The following is a 24,998-nucleotide window of genomic DNA, read 5'->3' on the forward strand; positions in this document are numbered from 1 at the left end:
ATATATATATATCTGATGTCTGAATAATTTTTGGTTTGACTGTGGATTAATTCTTGTTAAAAACTACAAAGTAATTCAGTCAAGAGTCATGAGTGATTTGCGTTCTTTCATTTTCTTGGATTAACATTAAGGAATTTTGCTGCTTCATTGCATTGTGTTTTAGGGTTACCGGAAGTGTCTATGCTTCATACAAACATGTCATACTGTTCAAAACCATTTGGCATGATGATGGTACTTAAAGAGGACTTGTGCCATTCACCTAGTAACCACCCAGCAATGTGTTAAAACAGACCCAGAACACCTTAGCAACTGCATAGCAATATCCTGCTAACCACTCACAACACCCTTCATGGATGCAGCGACCTCACAAGCACCACTCACATTTTCGCCAAATCTAGTTGAAATTCAAAAATACACATTTCAGACCCCGTGTGGGAGTAGGGACCACATATTCACCCCTTCCAGGAGACTGTTAGAGATCTCTTTGAGATTGTGTAACCTGTCCTCACAAAAACACCCGAGGTTTACACCTGCATTCTTCATTTCCCAGAGCATCTTTTTCATCCGCTCGCCCTCCTCTGAAACCTTTCTTCCCATCATCCACACATCCATCCGGGTCTGAAGCACTCTGTCAGGGAAGGTAGACATGATAAAATAATCTAATCTTTTCTGTTCGTTTACCCCTGTCCTTTCATCATCTATCATTCCGTCAGACGATGAGAAGAGGATCTGTCAGTTACTAGTCTTTCAAATGGAGTCTGTGCTCTGAGGGAACTGTGGGGGTGGAAGCGGAGGACAGGCGGCCGGCCTTCCTTATATCAACTAGATCAGAATTAATGATCTAATCAGAACTAACTCAGTGGAACAGGACTGTGCACACAGGCATTAATGGCTAAATCTTGTTGTAGTCTGCATCACTCTGTCAAATGTCACTGTGTATTTGGGATTAGGATTCATGTACAAACAATAAAATGACATGTAGAATCCTTTTTAGGGGATTAAAGGAACAGCTCATAAAAAATATATATATTTTTTTTTTACTGTCATACAGACACATAAGATAATATTTTCAAATGCAAAATGATTAAATCTAAATAAAACCTGAAGTCCAATATGTGAAACTAGGAACACATTAAGGATCAATCAAAACACAACATGCTAACCATCTTCCAAAACCGCAAAAATAAAAGCTAATTTTACAGTTGCACAGTAAAAAAAAAAATAATAATAATAATAATAATAATAATACGTTTTTCTTAAATTATTTTATTTTCAGTAAAATATTACAATAGCAATATTTCTTATATTTAATATTTGTATTTTGAATAGCATTTATTATTATTATTATTATCATCATCATCATCACCATCATCATATTGATGCATGATGACAAAATATTTGACCAAATTGTGCAGCTCAACAAACGTGCAACGCCAACCTGGAGATTTAAAGGCGCAATATGTAATTTTTCTGCTTTAAAAATAGCAGAAATCACTATATCTATGTTATATATATTTTTTAGTTGTGTACTTACATCATCCCGACAGTTTCCACGGACTTTCAAATCCGGAGAAAATTATAGTTTAATTTGAAGACACGGCACGTTTCTTTATTTCCATTTTGTCGCCCGTCTATGACGTCATATAAACTTTGACCCCTCTAGTTTATCTAACTTCCTGCGGAATCGCCAAATACAAAGGTGAACAGAAACAAAGACGAGACGCAGAAGAAAAAGTAGTAGCCTTTATCGAGACTATTGTATTTTATATTTATATTGTTTATATTCGTATTTAAACCTCAATCAATAACTTAGTTATGGATCATGATTATGCTTTGCCTGCACGTTCTGTGAAGCGCAAACGCACGGGTGAAATAAATGACCCGAGATGGTTTTGGGACAAGAGAAGCAACAAGACACGGTTGCATTTCCAAGATAGAGAGAGCTTCGTGACAAGCTGAAACTACAGAGAGATGTCGAACTCGCTTGCATTCTGATAAACAGGTATGCATCCATTCAGCTAACTGTATCTATCTGTATATTTTGTGAAACGATTATGTCTTGTGTAAAACGCAGACGCACTAGCTCTCATGTAAATCTACATTTGTTCTACATCTAGCTGAATAAAGTAGCTTCAAATGCAGTTCTCTAACTTGTTCGATATCATAGTATAACGTAATTATAATTATTAACGAAAGGCGGCCGTGTTTTTTAACATATATTACTACTAGCTAGATGGAATATTGATTTGATAGGGGTCTCATAATTCATATAGACTGTTTCATCGGGCGCACGGTCGTGTATATCGGTCTGGCTGCGGTGCCTTCTACAAACGCAGTTAAAGGCAAGGTTATGAGTAGACTGAAGTTGGGCTTAGGTGTTTGTGCTGCAGCATGTGTTTCCCATACATTTATTTATTTTTTGAGACTCGCCACAATTTTAAAACTGATCTTTTTTCAAAAAGGCTTCATTGAGTAACGTTGCATACCTCACGTTTAATAATAATAATAATTCCTTACATTTAAGTTTAAATATCAAAACGAGGCACAGGTGTTTTTATATCGCTGTATTTCTGAAGGAAGACTTGCATGTTATATGACTGATAAAGCAGCGTGTGAGCGTACCAGCTCTGCTTTGTTTACAGCTGTTACTGGGGAAACCTCTATTTCTGGCGCTTTATGTCTGTGCTTTAAAACATCTCCTGTTGGCAAATAATGAATTTGCATTTTCATTAAGTCCGCCTGATCCACGCAGCAAACATTTTGTTTGTTATCAAAAAATATCTACTCTAGAGGGACTTTGCTGTTGTTATTGATTCTATTTGGAAGTCTACCGGAAGTTAAGTTATGTCCACAAAAGCGCTCATGCGCAGTAACGTTTGTTTATGTTGTTGCCGTTGAAACCGTCTATATCTCTCCGTTCGAAAAGACGTGATTGTCAAAATACTAAGTTAGCATGAGTGAGGAATGATAGGGAGCGACATGGCGCGTGTTCCAATGAACAACAACTCCCATGAGCCTTACGCTCTTTCCCAACGTCATCAAAGTACGTCTTATGTTATTATTTTGATTGAGTGACCCCTGGTGGCCAAAAATTACATACTACACGTTTAAGCATTTTTAATTGTAAATAAAAATTTTATCAGGAAAAAAAGCATGATTACATTTTGTTCCCAAATTGTGCAGTCCTAGTATTTTCTTTCTCTGTTCTTCACATAAAAATATAATTAATTATTCTTAATTTTGAAGCTTGAAAGCCATGGTCTCCATTCATTTTCATTGAATGGAAAAGAGTATGCGAGCAGCACTGACATTCTGCAGAGAAAGCAAGAGAGAGAGAAAAACTCCTGTTGTGCTACATGGGAGAAATCAAACATGTTTTATAATAAACGAAAGTGCATGGATGACAAATTGTCATTTTTTGGGTGAACAATCCTTTAAGAATTGATACTATGCAATTTGTAGCAGGGACTGGGGCTCTTGTCAGGATAGAAGGATAAATGGATAGGGAAAAATGACTACAATTCTTAAGGAAATTCTGCTGCCCTCTGCCAGAAAGTTGTCAATTGGAAGAAGGTTTTCCTTCCAACATGACAATGACCCAGAGCACACAGCAAAACTGAGCACACTGTGGTTGAAAAAGAAAAATATGAACATACTTGCATGGCCTAGTCAGAGCCCAGTTTTAAACCCAATTGAAAATCTATGGACTGACTTGAAGACAGCAGTCCACAAATGGTCACCATCACATTTACCTGAACTTGAGCAGTTCTGCAGAGAAGAGTGGGCAAATATTGCAAAGTTAGTAGAGATAAATCCCAACAGACTAAAGACAGTAATTAAAGCAAAAGGTGGTTCATTAAAATACTGACACAAGGGGGAGATCCTTTTTCCAACTCAGTGATTCTCTTTTATTATTATTTTTTTGACATGTTGGTGTTATATCTTTCACTTGGATGTTAAAAGTTGCACTGAGTAAATACAGCTGAATAAAACAAAAATTGTTTCATTTCTGTCTTCATTTCAGGCTGCAAAGCAATAAAATGTGATTATTTTAAAGGGGGTGATTATTTTCTTTACCAACTGTAGTAGAAGTTATTTTTGGATCTCTCCCGTAACAACAAAAAAGAATAATGCAAAAAAAAAAAAAAAAAAAAAAAAAAGAGAGATGTGACTCAGAAAATCTGAGCTGCATTAAAACAAGAACCTTCAGCTGAAGTGTTCCAGGAGGCATCTGATGGAGTGCTATTTGCTAATCTAATACCTCTTGAAAGCTCAGACTACTCCTGCAATCAAATGCATATTGAATCAGAGTGATTTAGAAATTCTATCAAAGGCTATTTTATTAACATAACAGTCTTTCATAGAAATGCTTAGATGTAGTGGATATATACCAAGCACACTACAGGCTGCAACAGTGACCTTTTCAGCATGTTTGTTACAAAATTTGACTTGAAACAAAGGCAAAATCAGCTGTATGCATAATTAAAAGTACCCAAACTACTAAATGAGTCAATGTCACTGACCTGCACTGAAATTAAAAAATTTGCCCCTTTAAACATCTCTTGTGCCTTCCAAAAAGCCATCTAGACCTGTTTAAATTAGCTTATTTTGTCCTTTCAGCAAGAACACTTAGTGTAGAAATGCTGTGCACAGTGACTCACAGTCTGGGAGATATTGCCAACCTGCCAGTATTGAATAAGATTTCTTTCTGTCTTTTAAGAACTGAAAGGAACCCAAAGGAATCCAAAATGGTTCTTCAATGACATTACTGTGAAACTTTTGGAACCTTAAGGAAATGTGAAAGGAAACACATGGGAATTAGGCTAAACACACACATGGTCTTCAACTATTTCCTTTACAGTTATTATGTTAAAATATTGGCTTGTGATGCTTATTTTCAGGATATTGAAGAATGTATTCATGTATTAACGCTTTTATGCAAAATAAAAGAAAATCAAGGAATTCATAGCTGCTCGGCATTGTTTGGGAAAAACAAATTACAGAACAAGGCCGACCAGGAACATCTTTCAGACTACTGCTCTCACAAAATCACTCTTTCAGTGCCAGGTGCTCCTTCAAACCAGTGCTTTCAATTCTATAACTAAAAACGTGATTTGCAGAAGACTCCGTAGAGGTTAAAAGGTTTTCTTTTTTGTTTTACAAATGTTCACTAGAGAGCATGAATAAATCAAGCATTATGCTTTTCCAATGCAAATTGCTTCAAACTGTCTGCATGCTTCAGTTTCTAAAGAATTCAATCAAAGAACAAGAAAAAAAAAAAAAAAAAAAATCATACACCAAATGATTCTGGTACCCCATTTGCATGCATTTTCTTTGGCTGTGGACCAACGGACAGTGAAATAAGAACAGCCTAACCCACACACACACACATTCAAGCACTACAGTGTGCAGTTTAACTATAAAAATGACTGGTGAAAAGTCACAGTTTGGGGCAGCACTGTATGTTTGTTCAAATAATGAGAGATGAGAATGGGAAGAAAGGGACGCAGAAAAAAACCCTGCTCTACAACAATTATTATTACAGTATACAATTCCATTTCTTGCTTCTAGTTGCACTGTGATGACCGGTGCTGATCCTAGACTCCTGGGGGCCATAAGTAATACTTTGTCAGTGGTGCCTGTCTGTGCGTTCATTAAAAAAAAAAAATTCCCCCAACATTTCATCCTGTTCTTTCAGAGCAGTTTCAGGGTCAACAAACATTGAGTTTAAATAAGTATACAGTACGATGCAGTAACTGAATGCACAGATCTAATATAACTGACCTGCATTCGATTACTTTTCAAACCATTTGTTCATATGCTTTTAACTCTTTTCTTTTTTGTATCAAACAAGGCCAGCAGTCACATAATATGCACATAATAATAAAATAATATATTTTTTATTTTTTAGGGTTGAAATTCTACTTAATTTTGCAATGTTCTCTCTCTACAAGATCTAATGCTAATGCAAAACACCCCATATGAAAGCATCTGTTGTCTTCAAAATATTTCGTCCACAGACACAGGTGATGCTGACATTCTGCACATGTTGCGAGTCAAGAAAAAAAAAGACAGAAGCAGTAGCACACAGGGCAGGGATCAGAATAGTCTCAGCCTCAGACATCACAACCACGGACCATTGGATGAACGTTTTATGCATACGGCACACAAAATTTGAAACACTTGAAGGCATCATCAGATTGGTTGAATTCTACAAGATTTCTGGGACACATGCATTTTGCATTATTTAAAGTTTTGCCTGGAAGCAAATATGCCATGACGCCGAACCCCCTTATGTTAGAAGAAAGCCGTTGTGTTTACAACTGTGATAATGAGCGCTTATCGGGATCAACTAAACACAGTTTTACAAACAGTCTGTTATTGTGGGGACATTTCCACGCCCCTAAAAATGATGCAGCACAAACCGAAATGTGATTGGCTGCCATATGGCCTTTTGGGCGGTCCTTGTCATTCAAAGCTGCCAAGATTACAAGATCTTCTGCCGTCAGTCTGAAGGTCTGGCTGCGTGAGACTAGGATCAGAATACTTGTAAGCAATATTATTGTACCCTTATCTTTATAACAGCTTCATTGATGATTCAGATGCTTAAGTCTTTAGCCAAAGTCAATATGCAATGGCATTTGCAACCTATTTTATTTCAGAAAAAGCGAGATGAGGAACAGAAAGGTGTACAAATTACACAGTGAGAAATGGAGACAAAGAAGAACAAAAACTGAGATACAGTTTTCTAAATAGTAAGCAACACATAAGTGTGACATGGGTCTTTGGCCCGACCCCTGGTCTCCTTCTTTGAGCGGCTCTGTACTTTAAGCCCAGCACCCTCAAATATCTGCAGGGGCCCGGTGTGTCCCCCAGAGGACCACTGTTTAAATCGTTCACAATGAGAAATCATTACTCATATTGTGCTTGGGGTGTCCCCACTGACCCCAGCACTATGACTAATAGACTGTTTTACTGAGTCTGTCTCTTCTCCCCCAGAGGAGTGGCAGTGTAGAACAAGAGAGAGAGAGAGGTAAGAAATAACCATGTAATATCTCAGTAGATTAGTCCCAGTGACAATTATGTATTCAATGCCCTCCTTCTGAAGTGTCTCTCACACACACACACACACACACACACAGACCACTGAATTCCACCAGCATGAATTTTTAAAGCAGTGATCAAAGTAAACATGTTATATTTAGGGCTGTGCAAAAATTCGAATGCGATTTTCATGTACATCTCATCAGTAAAGACGCTCCTGTAATTAGAAGTATATCTCCAGCACGTGTGTTCAGATCAGGGTTGCCAGGTTTTCACAACAAATCCTGCCCAGTTGCTTCTCAAAACTAGCCCAATCACGCTTCCAGAAGGTTCCCCGATAAAACATTGCTTCCCGGGATTAAAATATACGTTTCTTAGCAGGGTTGCCTTGTTAAAATTTGCGTTTTAGGGGCTAAATATCACGTTATTTGTATTGGGGTCGCTGTGACCCGCGGACATGAAAAACAACCACCACAGACTTGGCAATACTGGTTGGCATTTACTACACCGTGCCGTAATTCAATGACAATCTACACAAAATCGATGTTAAAATCACAGGCGATTCTTTGTCGATTATGAAAGCGATTTTGTGTTAGTTGTCAGTAGACTACGGCTCTGTGTAGTAACTGCCGCTCCACCTGAACCAGTGTTGCCAAGTCTGCGGTGTTTTTCATGTCCGCGGTTTGAAGCAATCCCAATACCAATAACGTGATATTTAGCCCCTAAAATGCTAATTTTACCCAGGAAACCCTTCCCAAAAATTTATATTTTAACCCCGGGAAGCAATTTTTATCGGGGAACCTCCTGGAAATGAAATTGGGCTAGTTTTGGACTAGTTTTAAAAAGCAACTGGGCAGGATTTGTTGTGAAAACCTGGCAACCCTGATCTGAACGCACATGCTGGAGATATACTTCTAATTATAGGAGCGTCTTTACTGATGAGATGCGCATGAAAATTGCATTTGATTTTTTGCACAGCCCTAGTTTAATTCATATTTATATTAACATTCATATTTATGTAAATGTAACCATTTATATTCACATTTATGTTCTTAATAATAAAATGTTTGATTCAAAAACCATTAAATAATTGTTAATTTTCTTTTTAATTTATAATTCTTAAAAATATGTTCTTGTTTTTAATTGGGACATATTTAAATAACTTAAACACCTACAAATATCTACACTGATTCAACTCTCGCCAGATGGATAGATGGGAATCTCACACAAGCACATTATCTTTAATGGACACTGACAAGAAACCATTTCCTTTGCTTGTTACCTTGAGTTACAAAGGTGTTATCCCGCTCTCTGTCTACACGAGTGATACGAACTGTTTTTATAACCTCTGCTTTATCCAATTTATCATACACTGGCTCAAGCTTCAAACTCATTTGATTTAAAACCAAAGGCACTGGGAATCCCAAAGCTCTAAAATAAAGAATGAATTCAAAGCAGTCCCTGCTGAAAAGGCAGGCCACGTTTCTTAAAATCAGTAGAAAATGTCTGACACAACTGCCCCAGCTAAAAGCAATTGTTCAATCACTGACTGCTTGAAAGTACACTATACACTGTACTTTATACAAACATGGTTTTTGTAAATAATCTATTTTATCATCAGATTATTATTCACGATTCAAATTTGAAAACCCCTTTGAACCTGCGTTTGACATTGGTGGTTCTTTAAAGAAAAACGTCCACAAACTAAAAGAAATTCATATAATATAAAACAATCATAATGCAAATTTTTCAAAAATAATGCAAAAGTGATGACGTAAGAAGCGCTGTTTACGGGTCCAAGCCTCAACCCGCTTCACTTGCGAATACTACCTCAGCTCAGCAGCCGTTTAGGAGCACTGTTTATTTCATATTAATCATTTAAGCTAAACGCTTTCAAACTTACAGTGTACACTACAGTCTCCGTGCTCACACCATCCCAAGCACAAATAATTTTAATATTTATTCATTTATATTTTCATTGCCTGGCTATCTGGGACATCGGTATGTAGTTAAAGATTGGGATTATAAGTTTTTCGCTAGTATTATATAAAATTGTGAGTGTATATTAGCACCTTTTGTTGTTTTCTTGTGGTATCTTATAGAGCATTTGGACACGGAAGCGGTGCTACGTGACGACAGACTTAATAAGTGTATAGCTGCTATTGATGTTTCTGTAATAATTTTTTTCTTTTCACAAGGTCCAACAACAAAGATGGTGCTAGAAGAAGTACAGCAGGCGGGATTTTGCAACAACACATAATTGTCAGAACGTCTCAGTCCTAAAAGTGGTTCTGATCACAAAAGCAGTTGTATCTTAGACCTGCAGGAAGCATTCACTCTCCCTCTTCCAGTCACACTCTCCACAGTGTACACTCTCCATCCTTGGCCTTGATTGCCCTTGCTGAAAATACTTGCTGCCTGAAGCCCTCAACAAAAAAACATGTCCTTGTCCCAAACTGTTAGCATTTTTTGTAAAGTATATGTAATTCAGCACACCTCAACATTAGATGTTCTAACATACAGTATTTCAACCTCTTTGGTATATGAAATCCATCTTGGAAATTGTGATGATTTTGGCTCACATTTAAAACTCAAACTCAAAACACCTGCAAAGGTTTCCTGAGCCTTCAAAATGGTCTCTCAGTTTGGTTCACTAGGCTAAACAATCATAGGGAAGACTGCTGATCTGACAGTTGTCCAGAAGACAATCGTTGACACCCTTCACAAGTATGGTAAAGCCGGGCATACACTGTTCGATTTCAGCTAGGTACCAACTCACACTGTACGAGTAGATCGCATGCGATGTAAAACCAAAGCTCACGTTTTTTGTTTGCTCACTGTACGGTCCGATCGTTGAGTTGTGATTTGACTGCTCACACTATACGTGGGGAATCAACACGTAGGACCCTCTTAGAACTCAGATGTTTGTGACTGTTTCAGAATAAACATGCTTTCCCGGGATAAACGCACTGCTTTGGTGATATGCGCAATTCTGTGTGCGGACATGTCCAAAAAAAAAAAAAAAGGCTTCGGCATATCTGGACACGCAGGCGGCTCGGAAGACATGGTCAATATGGTTTATCCATTTTGCAACGCGAACTGGAGGTAAGCAGGCTTTTTATTCCCCCTTTTATTTGTATTTTTCTTTGCCATAACTCCACAAGTTTTCCCTCCATCACTTCAGTCCACACTACACGCCATGTCGCCATGGTTTCGTTTATGTTTTCACGCATGCGCATTGAGGAAAACGCAGAAAATCGCTTCGTAGCCCTGCTTCAATTAGTCACGAGAAGCGACCAAAATTTCTGACTTGTCAGAAATCCATCCGACCAACCATTTGCCAGCCGTGAGAGGTTAATCACCTCACATTTCCCCTTGTACGCTGCACGAACACTGCATGACGCACGAAAATGCTGAAAATCACCCCGACCCGAAAAAGAGTTGCACGAGTCAGAATTCAGCTCAAAATTGGATGAAAATCGCACGGTGTATGCCGGGCTTAAGCCACAAACATTCATTGCCAAAGAAGCTGGCTGTTCACAGAGTGCTGTATCCAAGCATGTTAATAGAAAGTTGAGTGGAAGGAAAAAGTGTGGAAGGAAAAAGATGTCTTATGAGGATTGTCAAGCAAAATCAACTCAAGAATTTGAGTGATCTACACAAGGAATGGACTGAGGCTGGGGTTAAGGCATCAAGAGCCACCACACAGATGTGTCAAGGAATTTGCTGAACCACAGGCAACGTCAGGTGTCTTACCTGGGCTAAGGAGAAGAAGAACTGGACTGTTGCCCATTGGTCCAAAGTCCTCTTTTCAGATGAAAGCAAGTTTTGTATATCATTTGGAAACCAAGGTCCTAGAGTCTGGAGAAAGGGTGGAGAAGCTCAAAGCCCAAGTTGCTTGAAGACCAGTGTTAAGTTTCCACAGTCTGTGATAATTTGGGGTGCAATGTTATTTGCTGTTGTTGGTCCATTGTGTTTTTGGAAAACCAAAGTCACTGCACCCATTTATCAAGAACTTTTCGAGCACTTCATGCTTCCTTCTGCTGAACAGCTTTTTGAAGATGCTGATTTCATTTTCCAGCAGGACACTGCCAAAAGCACCAAAAGTTGGTTAAATGACCACGTTGTTGGTGTGATTGACTGACCAGCAAACTTACCAGACCTGAACCCCATGGAGAATCTATGAGGTACTGTCAAGAGGAAAATGAAAAACAAGAGACCAAAAAATGCAGATGAGCTGAAGGTCACTGTCAAAGAAACCTGGGCTTCCATACCACGCTGAAGTGAGGCAAGTATTGAGTACATGTACAGTAAATGAACATACTTTCCAGAATGCCAACAATTCACTAAAAATTTTTTTTTTCTTTGGTCTTAAGAAATATTCTAATTTGTTGTTATTGTTGAGAATTGGCGGGGTTTTGTTAAATGTGAGCTAAAATCGTCTTAAACTACTTCAGCCTGTGTGCATTGAGTTTATTTAATACACAGTTTGAGTTGAATTACTGAAATAAATGGACTTTTCCACAACATTCTAATTTATTGAAATGCACCTGTATGTGCAGCTTTAGATGCGAACAGTCTCTATTGACTGCTTCATCCTCATCTTAAATGAACCAGTTATAATCATAGACCATCATGATGCAACTCACAAAATTGTTGTAATTACAAAACCTTAATTTAGGCTGCATTCACACAATAAGAAAGTGTTCAAGTCAGGTTTTCTGCTCAAATCCAAATTTAATTACATTTATAAAGTGATCCATATCAGACACTGAACTTAACCGACAATGCACTCTTTTTTCATGATCTTCTAAAAATCATCAACATGTGCAGTAATATCCTTGAATATAGATTTTGTTATTATAGAAAATTAGAAGAACCTTTCTAGTCTATATATTGTGATTTAACATTTTAACTACATTGTCACAAGTTTAACATTTAAAATATAATGGTATTTAATAAATAGTTAAATCAAACTAATTTGTGCAATTTGTGTGTACTTCCTCAGTACTTAATGCAAACAATATCAAATTAGACTATGTAAAATTAGATTATCTAATAATTACATCCACACACACACACACAAAAATCTGATTTATGAACAGAAAATTCACTCGCATAAGGCTGTTTTTTTTTAGGAGACAGCATTCAGGTTACTCTGTTTCCCTTCTACATTAAAAATACACACATTATCTCTTCCTCATAGATTCTGCCCAGTTAGCGTTCAGCTCTTCCATCTTTGCTTTCTCATCCATTTATTTCTCGTCTATAGCCGGGCCTACAACTTACAACAGCGCTGATCTTTCAGCCTTGGCCAGCAGCTAGACTGAACAGTCAATACTCCTCCACTCGCTCTGACTAATCTAATAGTGTTATTTTTCTGTAATGGAAATCGCGGCGGGGTCATTAGACTTGTGAGATGGGGAAAAAGCCAGCAATCAGGAAATAGCTGCAGGAACTCTTGCCCTCCATGGCATCTCAACAGCTGTCCATCTCTTTAAACAGACGGACCACAGAATAATGCTAGCCACAGGCGGGGAAAGCAAAGAGGGTGAAGGGTGTTAAAGAAAGAGAGCGGGGAGAGAAACAGGAGGGAGAGGGAAGGATGAATAAAGGATGAAAGAGTGGGAGAGAGAGATGGAGAAGGTGAGAGAGTGAGGGAGAGGGAGAGGAATGGGGGAGGCAGATAAGAGACGCTGAGGGGACAGAAGGGAGGGTGGAACACGGGTGATAACAGGGTGGAAGAACCAGGGCATTGGACAAACACCATTTGTACGTCCCACTAGGCTCCACTAAGATTCAGACACTTTTTATAGTTAAACATTCTAAAATATAAAAGGCAGTTAGTGAAAACTAGTGATAGTGATTAGAAATGCTCACTCACATCCTTTTACATTGGATTTGTGTGAACTGAAATCAAGCCTGTTAACAGCTGTGACTTATAGTAGTACAGCTGCATGTAGCAATACAATAATGTTGAATATGCCCGAAAACACAATGAATATTGGACCACAACAACATTTTTAAAGAAGTTCACCCAAATATTACCCAGATCTCGCTCTCATTCCAATCCCCAATTTTTTTTTGCTTCCATTAACCACAAAGCAAAGCTGCAAGCTACTCTTATTTAGAACAAAGAAGGTAAAAGGGACAGGTTATCAAGCTCCAAAAAAGCACCAAAAAATAGTCTGCATTCCACTAGATTCCAAGGCTTCTGTCATCACATATCAAAAATGTTGGTTATGTCTGAAAATCTTCTTTTTTTATGCCCCAGTTCGATACAAAACAGAATAAGTTAACAGAAATGTGAAAATAATTTATGCTTGCCATTACTGAGGTCAAATCACATACTATGGTATATTTAAAGTACTTTTATAGCTTTTGCACACTTTTTGGAACTTGACAACACAAATCACTTTTATTCTATGGAAAAGAGCAGAAAAGAACATCTCATTTTGGCCCAAGGAAGAAAGACAGGGTTGAAATATTACAATACTATTCCATAGACACACTGGAAAAGCATCACTGTTTGAACCCTTATAATAAAGCAGAGGTGGATTTGACTGAATCAAAAAGCAGGCTCAAAACAGCAAGCTTGTTAAGTTATTTTCTGAGCGCGTCTCTCAAAATTCCTCTCATCTCTCTGTCCGCAAAAAAAGCAGCATGGTTCATTTTTAATGGCAAGCTACTCTAATATACTCTTCACACACCTGGAACAATGAAGCTTTAGCCGCAACATCGACGACAACAACCAACGGACACCCCCGTCCGAGTTAAATAATGAAAGACAAAATTAAGATCGGAAAAGGAAAATTGGGGGAATCGTTTTAATCTAGCCATTAATTTGCTATCAAGTGTATTTCAATACAGGACTAAATGGACAGCTTGATAGTTCATTCACATATATCCTAATATAAAGTCGTCTGCTCTAATGTGGCATTTAAGATAAAAACAAACTTTCACATCATTGCAGAAAATACGTACAAAGCATCATAAAGTAGTGTGGCTCACCAGTAGCTTTGCGGAATCTCACTCAGATGATGCTGGGACAGGTGTAGTCTTCGAAGCAAGGTTGGCGTTTCTAACGGTTGTTGGGCGTAATAGTGGTAAAATAGCTAAATTAAGAGGTTAAAGAAAAACGTCCGGCTGCCTAGGTTATTTAGTTAGCTAATCATAGCGCAAATAAACAAAATATTTGCTGAGCTCTGTCCCCTCAGAGATGATGCCAGTGAGGAGTGAGTGCGGCGCGTTTCCTCTTTCAAAGAAACAAGCTACAGAAAGCCCGCGTCACGTGACCATCACTCCTCACTGTCTCACAGCACGCGGACTACACTCGAACACATTTTACTATCTGCTGAGATTTTATATATTCTCTATGGTTTATAGTGTGTAGTTTTATTTTATTATCATTTATTTATTTATTTATTTATTACAATTTACTTTTTTTTTGTAAATGCACATTTAAGTTATTTTATTCATTGCGAGACAACATAGATTATTTCAGCTTTTAAAAAAAAAATACTTGTCACACTGCATTATTATTTTAGTGAAACGCAAAAAAAAAAAAAGCCAGTCGCAAAGCAAAAAATAAATAAATAGGCTACACCTTCCTTACATATTATACTTTTTTTTCTACTTCTTGTTTAAAACAACACATTGTTTGTGTGGATGACCAGTATAATGAAAATAAAAAACATGAAAAGATTTGTATGCTTTGTACCTGAATCCCTTCAAGTGAATTTACACAAACCTATAGAAACAACTAGCATCACAATGTAAATGTTTTCAAACGCAAGAACCATTAGTTCAATTTCGTAGTCACTTACACATTATTTAACCGATGAGGATACCACTCACTCTGGTATATAATTATGTTCTCACCAACTACTCGTGGTGCATCGAGCAACAGCTAAGTGGCTGTTAACTACCACACACAGAAACCCATTATTAATGGCATTGCCTTTGTCATTTCTGCCATAGCCCTCAGTCGTTGCATGTATGACACATTCTGAGGATTTTTTATTTTTTTTTTACATAGAATTTGGAGACCCTGTATTAGAAAGAATTTCCTGCTGATTGTCTCTTTGACTTTTAAATACATGCAAAAGAGCCTCCAGCAATGAAATCTCTGCTCATGTTGTGGCACCAATTAGTGAGCTTCACCGCCAGCCTAATTGAAGCATAATTGGGTTGTTCATTTCAGGATAAATTTAAAACCAACACAAGAGAAAAATAACAAAGGTGCATGCCATGAATAACATTTGCAATACTCCAATGTTTGCATCATTGCCCACTTGTGTAGCCGGCTCAGGAAAAATAGCAGCACCATGGGTTTTGGCAAGAAAAAAGAACAAATACAGGATTTTATTCTCAGCTGGATCCCACAGAGATATCTCCCCTGCAGCATCCTCCGCACCCGTATTTGTTCATTTTCATTTCAAGTGTGTGTATTTCTTAGTGTGTGTGTATTATGTAGAAAAAGGTGTGTTGAGGATCCAACAAAGAGCCCAGAGCCTCCCCAAAATATCTGGTCGACAGATAAACCGACCATCCAGCCAGCACCGAACAACTGCCAACAATAAAGCCGTTATGTTCTTTCACAGTCTGTGAGTTTTTATCTTTCTCTGTGGCAGTCTGCCACCTCCTCTGTGCTCCCACACACACAGGTAATTTTGGAGCAGTGTGTAGGCAGCCCAGTCCAGATTTCTAATCATAGTAAGATCCAGATCAATAGGTGCCTGTAAGATGGAGTTTGCAGCTGAGAGCAGCTCTAGGAAAACAAAGCAATGAATACATGCTGTGGAGAGGAGACTAGAGAAAGAAACAAAGGCATACGTGGGAAATTTTCGAGTTTCGAAAGTAAATCCTGTACCAGTTTGTTTTTGTTTGTTTGTTTTTTCAGTGTACAACATTACTGTAGCTCAAACAGTAGAGAATGGACTCAAATACTAGGGAACCTTCTCTAAACTTTGTCTATAATTCTGATCATCAAATAACATGAAAATAATTTGGATTTTGATGGCAACTAAATTATGGACCAATAACTTTGCTACTTTGGCAATTATTCATGAATTTATCAAAGTGTTACAAATAGTGTATGTAACTGGAACATACTGTACTGGCTGTATTGACAATGTTTTAACTTCAGGCACAGAATGTTGAGGTTACGTTGCCAATAAGTCATGAAATTACTAGAGTATTAATTATTTTATTCCAACTGCAATTTCTAAATAAGGCCAAATAGTTCTATTAATATATTGTATTTTAGACTCTGTTTATTTATTTATCCTTAACGGTGTTTCTTTAGATCAATTGTGTTTTGTTTGTTGTGTGTGTTTTTGTATTGTATACAGTATATGTGAGCTTTTCACCTATAAGACAAAGTTATATTACTGGTTAATAGACAATAAAGTTTTTGAATTTTGATTTTGAATTTATGTAATTTTAACATTCTTGGAGTTCTTACTGAAGAAATTGTGAGTTGGTATTTTGACAGCAATGAAATTATGAGTATTCAATGTCCTAGTTGTCAATTAAGTCATGAAATTGCCCCCAAAATACCAATAGATTACATAACTGGTGCATTGTGTGGTAGCTGTCACGCTGCCAGTCTTTGTTTTCCTGGGTGTTCCCTAGTGAGCTCACTTCTCCTTAGGCACTTCACCATAGGCACTTTAATTCCGCTAGTCTGGTTGTGTCTTCACAGTAATTGCACTCCAATTAGAATCGCACAGGTGTTGACAATACTCTGTCATTAGTTTCCCTATATAGAGCCGTCTTTCTCTGTTGTCATTATGGAGTCCTTACCCTATGTGTCTCATGCTCTCGTTCCCCAAGACTTCCTCTACCTTCTTGTTCTTCCGAGTTCCCCGTTTCATCCGGTTCCCTCTTTTGGTTTTGTTTGTCTCTCATGACTGTTTATTTTGTATTTACCCTTCTGTTTAAATAAAACCCTTACCTGCATTTGGATCCAACCCTCTCTTTGTGTTTCTCCTAAACCCTACCGTGACAGAAGGACTCCATCAATCAAGGATCCAGCGGTATGTCTGCTGCCATGTCTTCATCAGCCAGCAAGCGAAATGGTTTTGAGGGCTCTCGCCTAGTGGTGTTCCGGGGGACCAGGGGAGGTCGCTCCGGAGCAAGCGGTCGAGAGGAGGTCCGGCAGCGATCGCCACTGTGGCCTCCCATCGAACCGAGATTCGGATGGGGGCTGCCATTTCCCCAGGATGTCCCGAGAGGAGAGGGGAGATGCAGATCGGCTGAGCCAGCGCCGTGGTACCAGATGGCCGCCAGTCCTGTGCAGCGGCACCAAATGGCTGCCAGCTCAGCCCCACAGCACAAGATGGCCGCCACCCCAACCCCACAGCACAGGATGGCCGCCAGCCCAGCCCCACAACCCAAGATGGCCGCCAGCCTAGCGCCACAGCCCAAGATGGCCGCCAGCCCAGCGCCACAGCCCAAGATGGCCGCCAGCCCAGCCCCACAGCATAAGATGACCGCCAGCCTAGCGCCACAGCCCAAGATGGCCGCCAGCCTAGCGCCACAGCCCAAGATGGCCGCCAGCCTAGCGCCACAGCCCAAGATGGCCGCCAGCCCAGCGCCACAGCCCAAGATGGCCGCCAGCCCAGCACCACAGCACAAGATGGCCGACTCAACGACACCGATTCTCCATCGTAGAGGGCGGAGGAGGAGACAGGCAGCTACTGTTCCTCAGGACCCGGAGAACGTTCCCGAGCGGGCCGCTGTCATCCATGAGGCCATTCCCGATGCGGTGCCCGCTGCTGTTCCGGAGGCGGTGGCTGAGGCTGTTCCCGATGCGGTGCCCGCTGCTGTTCCGGAGACCGAGGCGGTGCCCGCTGCTGTTCCGGAGGCCGAGGCGGTGGCCGAGGCTGTTCCCGAGGCCGAGGCTGTTCCCGAGGAGGTGCTCGATGCTGTTCGAGAGGCCGAGGCTGTTCCCGAGGCGGTGCCCGATGCTGTGGCCGAGGCTGTTCCCGAGGAGGTGCTCGATGCTGTTCGAGAGGCCGAGGCTGTTCCCGAGGCGGTGCCCGATGCAGTTCCCGAGGCGGTGCCCGATGCAGTTCCCGAGGCGGTGCTCGATGCAGTTCCCGAGGCTGTTCCCGAGGAGGTGCCCGATGCAGTTCCCGAGGCGGTGCCCGATGCAGTTCCCGAGGCGGTGCCCGATGCAGTTCCCGAGGCGGTGCCCGATGCAGTTCCCGAGGCGGTGCCCGATGCAGTTCCCGAGGCGGTGCTCGATGCAGTTCCCGAGGCTGTTCCCGAGGCGGTGCCCGATGCAGTTCCCGAGGCGGTGCCCGATGCTGTTCCCGAGGCGGTGCCCGATGCTGTGGCCGAGACTGTTCCCGAGGAGGTGCTCGATGCTGTTCGAGAGGCCGAGGCTGTTCCCGAGGCGGTGCCCGATGCTGTTCCCGAGGCGGTGCCCGATGCAGTTCCCGAGGCGGTGCTCGATGCAGTTCCCGAGGCTGTTCCCGAGGAGGTGCCCGATGCAGTTCCCGAGGCAGTTCCCGAGGCGGTGCCCGATGCTGTTCCCGAGGCGGTGCCCGATGCTGTTCCCGAGGCGGTGCCCGATGCAGTTCCCGAGGCGGTGCTCGATGCAGTTCCCGAGGCTGTTCCCGAGGAGGTGCCCGATGCAGTTCCCGAGGCAGTTCCCGAGGCGGTGCCCGATGCTGTTCCCGAGGCGGTGCCCGATGCAGTTCCCGAGGCGGTGCCCGATGCTGTTCCCGAGGCGGTGCCCGATGCAGTTCCCGAGGCTGTTCCCGAGGCGGTGCCCGATGCTGTTCCCGAGGCGGTGCCCGATGCTGTTCCCGAGGCGGTGCCCGATGCTGTTCCCGAGGCGGTGCCCGATGCTGTTCCCGAGGCGGTGCCCGATGCTGTTCCCGAGGCGGTGCCCGATGCAGTTCCCGAGGCGGTGCCCGATGCAGTTCCCGAGGCGGTGCCCGAGGCGGTGCCCGAGGCTGTTCCCGAGGAGGTGCTCGATGCTGTTCGAGTGGCCGAGGCAGTGCCCGATGCTGTTCCCGAGGCTGTTCCCGAGGAGGTGCTCGATGCTGTTCGAGTGGCCGAGGCGGTGCCCGATGCTGTTCCCGAGGCGGTGCCCGATGCTGTTCGAGTGGCCGAGGCGGTGCCCGATACAGTTCCCGAGGCGGTGCCCGATGCAGTTCCCGAGGCGGTGCCCGATGCAGTTCCCGAGGCGGTGCCCGATGCAGTTCCCGAGGCGGTGCCCGATGCAGTTCCCGAGGCGGTGCCCGATGCAGTTCCCGAGGCGGTGCCCGATGCAGTTCCCGAGGCGGTGCCCGATGTTGTTCCCGAGGAGGTGCTCGATGCTGTTCGAGTGGCCGAGGCGGTGCCCGATGCTGTTCCCGAGGCTGTTCCCGAGGAGGTGCTCGATGCTGTTCGAGTGGCCGAGGCGGTGCCCGATACAGTTCCCGAGGCGGTGCCCGATGCAGTTCCCGAGGCGGTGCCCGATGCAGTTCCCGAGGCGGTGCCCGATGCAGTTCCCGAGGCGGTGCCCGATGCAGTTCCCGAGGCGGTGCCCGATGCAGTTCCCGAGGCGGTGCCCGATGCTGTTCCCGAGGCGGTGCCCGATGTTGTTCCCGAGGCGGTGCCCGAGGCTGTTCCCGAGGAGGTGCTCGATGCTGTTCGAGTGGCCGAGGCGGTGCCCGATGCTGTTCCCGAGGCTGTTCCCGAGGAGGTGCCCGATGCTGTTCGAGTGGCCGAGGCGGTGCCCGATGCTGTTCCCGAGGCGGTGCCCGATACAGTTCCCGAGGCGGTGACCACAAGGCCGTGGCGGTCTTCTGCTCCGCCCTGGGGGACTCTGGCGGTGACCACAAGGACGTGGTGGTCGTCCGCTCCGCCCTGGGGGACTCTGGCGGTGACCACGAGGACGTGGTGGTCGTCCGCTCCACCCTGGGCGACTCTGGCGGTGACCATGAGGACGTGGTGGTCGTCCGCTCCGTCCTGGGGGACTCCGGCCTCGACCACAAAGATGTGGTGGTCATCTGCTCCGTCCTGGTGGACGCCTCAACATGTCCTTCATGGACTTATGTTTTGTGTTTTTTGAGTTCTGTTTCTGTCTGTTCCCTTTAGTTTAGTCTGGCCCTCCTTCCCTCCCCCTGTACCTCCTCCGGTCCTCCTCCCTCCTGGTCTCCCTGTTTTATGTTTACATTTCTGGTGTTTGTTCCCCATGTGTTCCTTTTCCGGCCCTCCGTCCCTCCCCCTGAGCCTCCACCTGTCCGCCTCCCTCCTGGACTCCTTGTTTTGTGTTGCACCTTTCCATTTCTCCTGGTTGCTCATGTCCCTGTTTTCTGTCCCTCCGTCCCTCCCCCTGGTCCGCCACCGTTCCACCTCCCTCCTGCCTCTTTTTCGGTTGGGGTTTTCCTGGGTTTAGGTGGAGCATCTGGTAGCTGCTCCGTAGGGGAGGGGGTAATGTCACGCTGCCAGTCTTTGTTTTCCTGGGTGTTCCCTAGTGAGCTCACTTCTCCTTAGGCACTTCACCATAGGCACTTTAATTCCGCTAGTCTGGTTGTGTCTTCACAGTAATTGCACTCCAATTAGAATCGCACAGGTGTTGACAATACTCTGTCATTAGTTTCCCTATATAGAGCCGTCTTTCTCTGTTGTCATTATGGAGTCCTTACCCTATGTGTCTCATGCTCTCGTTCCCCAAGACTTCCTCTACCTTCTTGTTCTTCCGAGTTCCCCGTTTCATCCGGTTCCCTCTTTTGGTTTTGTTTGTCTCTCATGACTGTTTATTTTGTATTTACCCTTCTGTTTAAATAAAACCCTTACCTGCATTTGGATCCAACCCTCTCTTTGTGTTTCTCCTAAACCCTACCGTGACAGTAGCTGGGAAATGTTCTGGAAAGGTTCTCCCAAAGTTATCAATAAATGTTCTTCCAGTAACATCAATAGAATGTTTATTCAAAGTTGCCTGTTTTTCAATTATGCTCACAAATTCATTATATACTCAATATATTGCTCATAGAAGAAGTTTTTTTTTTTCCTGAAATGTTTTAGTTGGGTATTTGTCAACATTTTTACTGTTCTTGTTTTAGAAAGTTCAGAGAACAAAAGTTAGGTCCTCATAACATTTGCTGAATTATAAAAATTATTGTTCCCTTAATATATTCAATAGCATTATACATAACCAATAAATTAAAAAGAACAATTTTGTTTGAGAGGGTGCTAGCAACATGGGTCATGGGTTGAGAATGGATGCACTGATTCCAATGACTTTGAATGCTATTATATATTACTTTTGATTAAAAATGTCTGCTAAATATAATAAAGAAGCTGATGCACATGATTGTGTGAAAGACTAAAAACAACATACCATGGGTCTTAAAAGTGTACAGGATGAAGAAAACCTTCTGCTTTCCAGTGTTCATTTGACCGCTGACATAATGCTAAGTATGGTTGCTAGGGCTTGCTGTGAAGCTTCTAATGTGTTTGAATTGTTTTATCATGTTTGTTTATGTTGGCTAGTGTATTCTGTTTGTTGTTTCTCTTAAAGAGCCCTCATCATACTCTCTGGCTATGAAAATCAGTTTGGACACCACACACCCAGGCCACGCTCTCTTTGAACTCTGAACAAGAACAGTTTTTTTTTGCCTCATGCTATATTCAGCCTGAACAATTAAAACTTTCATAACTATGTATACACTGGCAAGAAACACATTTATACATACAGTATAGCATCTGAAAATTGTACATTTGTTGATTACATAAAGTGTACACATCTCTATACCTTTAATACATTGCATTATTCAATTTTCTTTTTTTTTATATTAGTGTTATATTTCATCTATACTGTGTAATGTATGTCTGCTCTATCATGTTGCACTGTACTTTCCTCTGCACTGGAAGCTCCTGTTCCTAAGAAAAATTATTTGTGTGTAAGCATAGACTTGGCAATAAAGCTCTTTCTGACTTCTGATAGATATGGTCCTTTATCCTGAGGCTGGTATTTTTCTTTTTTTGACAACAAGTCAAAAATGGCCTCTCTGATTGCTTTCAAAAGTAATGATACACTTCTCCTCAACAAAGCATATCATTTAGCTAGCACCTCAGTCATGTCTGTAGCACAAAAAGTGAATGAAAAGGTAATATTTAAGAGTTCTGAAAACTTTGATTTTATCAATACCTAGGCATTTATACTCCTTGTCATTTTCATTTATATTCCTTGTCAGCAAAAGCATGTGCATGTGAAACTATGGGAATTTTGTGGCAACGCAAATGATTTCATTTGCCACCGTGTATAATCTTTCTCATTTTATTTCATACATTCTGGAGGGTGCTTCGATTGTCCACAGGCTCTAGAGAGCACACACTCTACACAGTGACCCAGAATGCACTGCAAGAACATAAGAGCCCACCTTAATTTCAAAATGAGATAATTGGGCCAATGAAAAAAACTCCAGTAGAGATAATGACCTTGAGTCCCAGGGCATGGTCACATCAGAGTGCAATAATCAAGGGTACGCACTATAGTCAATGTGACCTGAATCTACACAACGCCTGCTTGTTAGTGGAGCTGTTACTGAACAGACAGACAGAGAGTGAGTGAGTGAGAGAAAGAGACACAAAATGATGTCTCTGTGAGGCACACTACTCCCAGTGTTGACTTAACCTTTTGACAAAGAATCATGAATGTTTCTTAAAGGAGTTGTGCAGTAAGCATTCAGAACAACTGTTGCAAAACTTGGTATGGGAATCATTGGTTTCAATGAAGATTTTTTTTTGTAAAGAATAAATATTTTTAATCCCACTGCCAACAGGTAAGATATTTTCAACAATAACTACCTGTAAAACAATTATTGTACAAGTTTTTTTAACTCACATATTCCACTATATATTAACAAATAGCCTACTAGGCCCAGCTCCACTAATTTGTTCAGACAGCCTTAGCCTGCTCATTAATTTCTCTACATCTGAGGTTAACAAACGTGCTGAATTACAAAGCAATATAACGACAGTAAAAGCCAATCAAATTTGTTAAAACTATAAATTAACTTTATTACTGCACTTTAGTAGCCTAACAAAACACCGTATGTACAGATTTCTTCTTCTGGAAGGACAAAAGTAAACCATTTCAGCTGAAAGTAAAAAAAAAACAAAAAAATTTTTATGAAATTGGAAATGGAACCGCAAAAGTGCTCAGAATACTTTTGAAGAAACTCCACGATTCATGTAGCTACAAATAGTTATTTGCACGTGACACGCATAAAGTTGAGCTTTAGCATGTTACTAAGCAAATGCTGCATATTCCAATAGCTTACCACATACTGTTATATAATATAAATACTGTGAAAATGTATTTATTTATTTTAATTTTGAACTTATTGCAGTGCATTCAAGGACTTGCCTTTGTTGCAAATCTACAATCATATGATTTCTTACAATGTTAGGCAGCTCACTCGTTTTGGAACAAATTTTAAAGTGCAAGACTTTGCTTTTTTCCATAATTTACAATGAAAAGGCTGCTGAATAATAATTTTAGAGAATTTTGAGGTTGGTGGGGGCTGGTTCAAGCTGGTTTAGAGCCCTGTGGGAAGAGACATCAGTGTTTATGGTGTTTGAGGTGGGCAGCACTTTGATGGAGATAAAAAAAAAATATCTGCACTCCTTCAAGGGAATAAAGCAGAGATATCAATTTTACACACACAGACAGCCTGGCAGAGTGGGAGAGAGCTGCTTTCTCTGGACTGTTAACCCTACTGATCGATGCAATCTGATCTACTGAAACCTAGTTTTAAGAGGAGGGCAGGATATATACTGTATGTGTGTAGTTCTTTGTATGTCCCTGCAAAAACAGAAGTGAGATGATTTTTAATCTAATATTCAGATTTTAATAACATTAGGACATTTCTTAAAAGTAAACTGAACAATGATTCTAAGAGAATATTCCAGGATGAGTTTTCAGATTTGTGAATATCATTTATGTACAAGGGAAAAATGGATAAAAATGCAAAAAAAAAAAAAAAAGTTTCTCACTCTTGAATCATAATTAAACAGACAACAAAAACACATAATTATGGATTTAAACGAAAAGGTCGAAAGGCTTTCTGTGTGTAAGTGAGTGTTTGTGCATGTTGAATGACAGCAGGATAAACAAATGGACAGATGAATCAGAAAGACAGACTGCATTTATCACACTCCCGTCTCCATGGAAACGAAAGGGTTCCATGTTAACATAACGAGAAAGCTGTTAACAAGATATAACTTTTTCCAGACTTGGATAAACAAGAAACAACTTGATTTTCCATCTTAAAATAATAATAATAAAAAATCTAATAATTTTATATATGTTACATTTCATTTATATTAATAATAAAAATGCTAAAATTAGCACTTATTAGTAGCTATCATCGAATAAATTACGTTTGTTTTTTGTTTTTTTGTAAATAAAATGATTTTAAAAACCAATCACTCAAATCATTTTTTCATCATAATTTACATTTTAATACTACTATGTTGAAGTCAGTAAGTTTTTACATTATTCTTTATTACAGTGTAAATTCGATTGTTTCTGGTCAATTCATTTCTGAATAAGCCTTTGGAGTAGAAGCTGATATTGCTTATCTGTATCAAAATATTTAGGTGCATTTGATCCAGGCATTAATTTCCTGAAGTGGAGGACCAGAAATTGAAGAGTAGTCCTTTGGAGTAGTGTTTGAGAGCTTGAAGACTACTAATCTTAGCACACTTTGGATCAAGAGTTGAGTGTGATGGGGATTGCAGGCTGAAAGGAAACATATGACAGCATGGCACTATATTTCTATACCTCAACCCCCCACAGAGACTGTACCATGTTCAGAGTACTGATGAATAATTCATTTGTATTCTGTCTTTTCTTTTTGTCCTGCTTATTTTTCTCTGGCCGGCATTCTTTATCCCTCATATTTTCCCTCCCTCTCTTTCTTTCTCCCTAAAGCCCTTTCCAA

The 24,998-nt window shown here is 41.2% G+C and overlaps 2 protein-coding genes across 3 annotated transcripts in view; one reads left to right on the forward strand and one right to left on the reverse strand.

Annotated features, from left to right (window-relative positions):
- Positions 1–14,301, reverse strand: part of LOC128015897 (rap1 GTPase-activating protein 1) — a 69,408-nt gene extending 55,107 nt beyond the window's left edge. For both annotated transcript variants that reach the window (XM_052600141.1, XM_052600140.1), the window contains exon 1: positions 14,056–14,301. The gene's annotated coding sequence lies outside the window, so the exon portion shown is untranslated. The remainder of the gene's footprint in view (positions 1–14,055) is intronic.
- A 2,872-nt stretch (positions 14,302–17,173) lies between these two features.
- LOC128015899 (titin-like) lies at positions 17,174–20,841 on the forward strand. The gene is made up of 3 exons (XM_052600144.1): positions 17,174–18,043; positions 18,410–19,174; positions 19,799–20,841. The coding sequence occupies exons 1-3, from the start codon at positions 17,327–17,329 to the stop codon at positions 20,114–20,116; spliced, it is 1,800 nt and encodes a 599-aa protein (XP_052456104.1). The 5' UTR covers positions 17,174–17,326; the 3' UTR covers positions 20,117–20,841.
- Positions 20,842–24,998: the final 4,157 nt, after the last annotated feature.

The sequence above is a fragment of the Carassius gibelio genome, chromosome A6 (genome assembly GCF_023724105.1).
Source record: "Carassius gibelio isolate Cgi1373 ecotype wild population from Czech Republic chromosome A6, carGib1.2-hapl.c, whole genome shotgun sequence".
In the NCBI taxonomy this organism is placed as follows: domain Eukaryota; kingdom Metazoa; phylum Chordata; class Actinopteri; order Cypriniformes; family Cyprinidae; genus Carassius; species Carassius gibelio.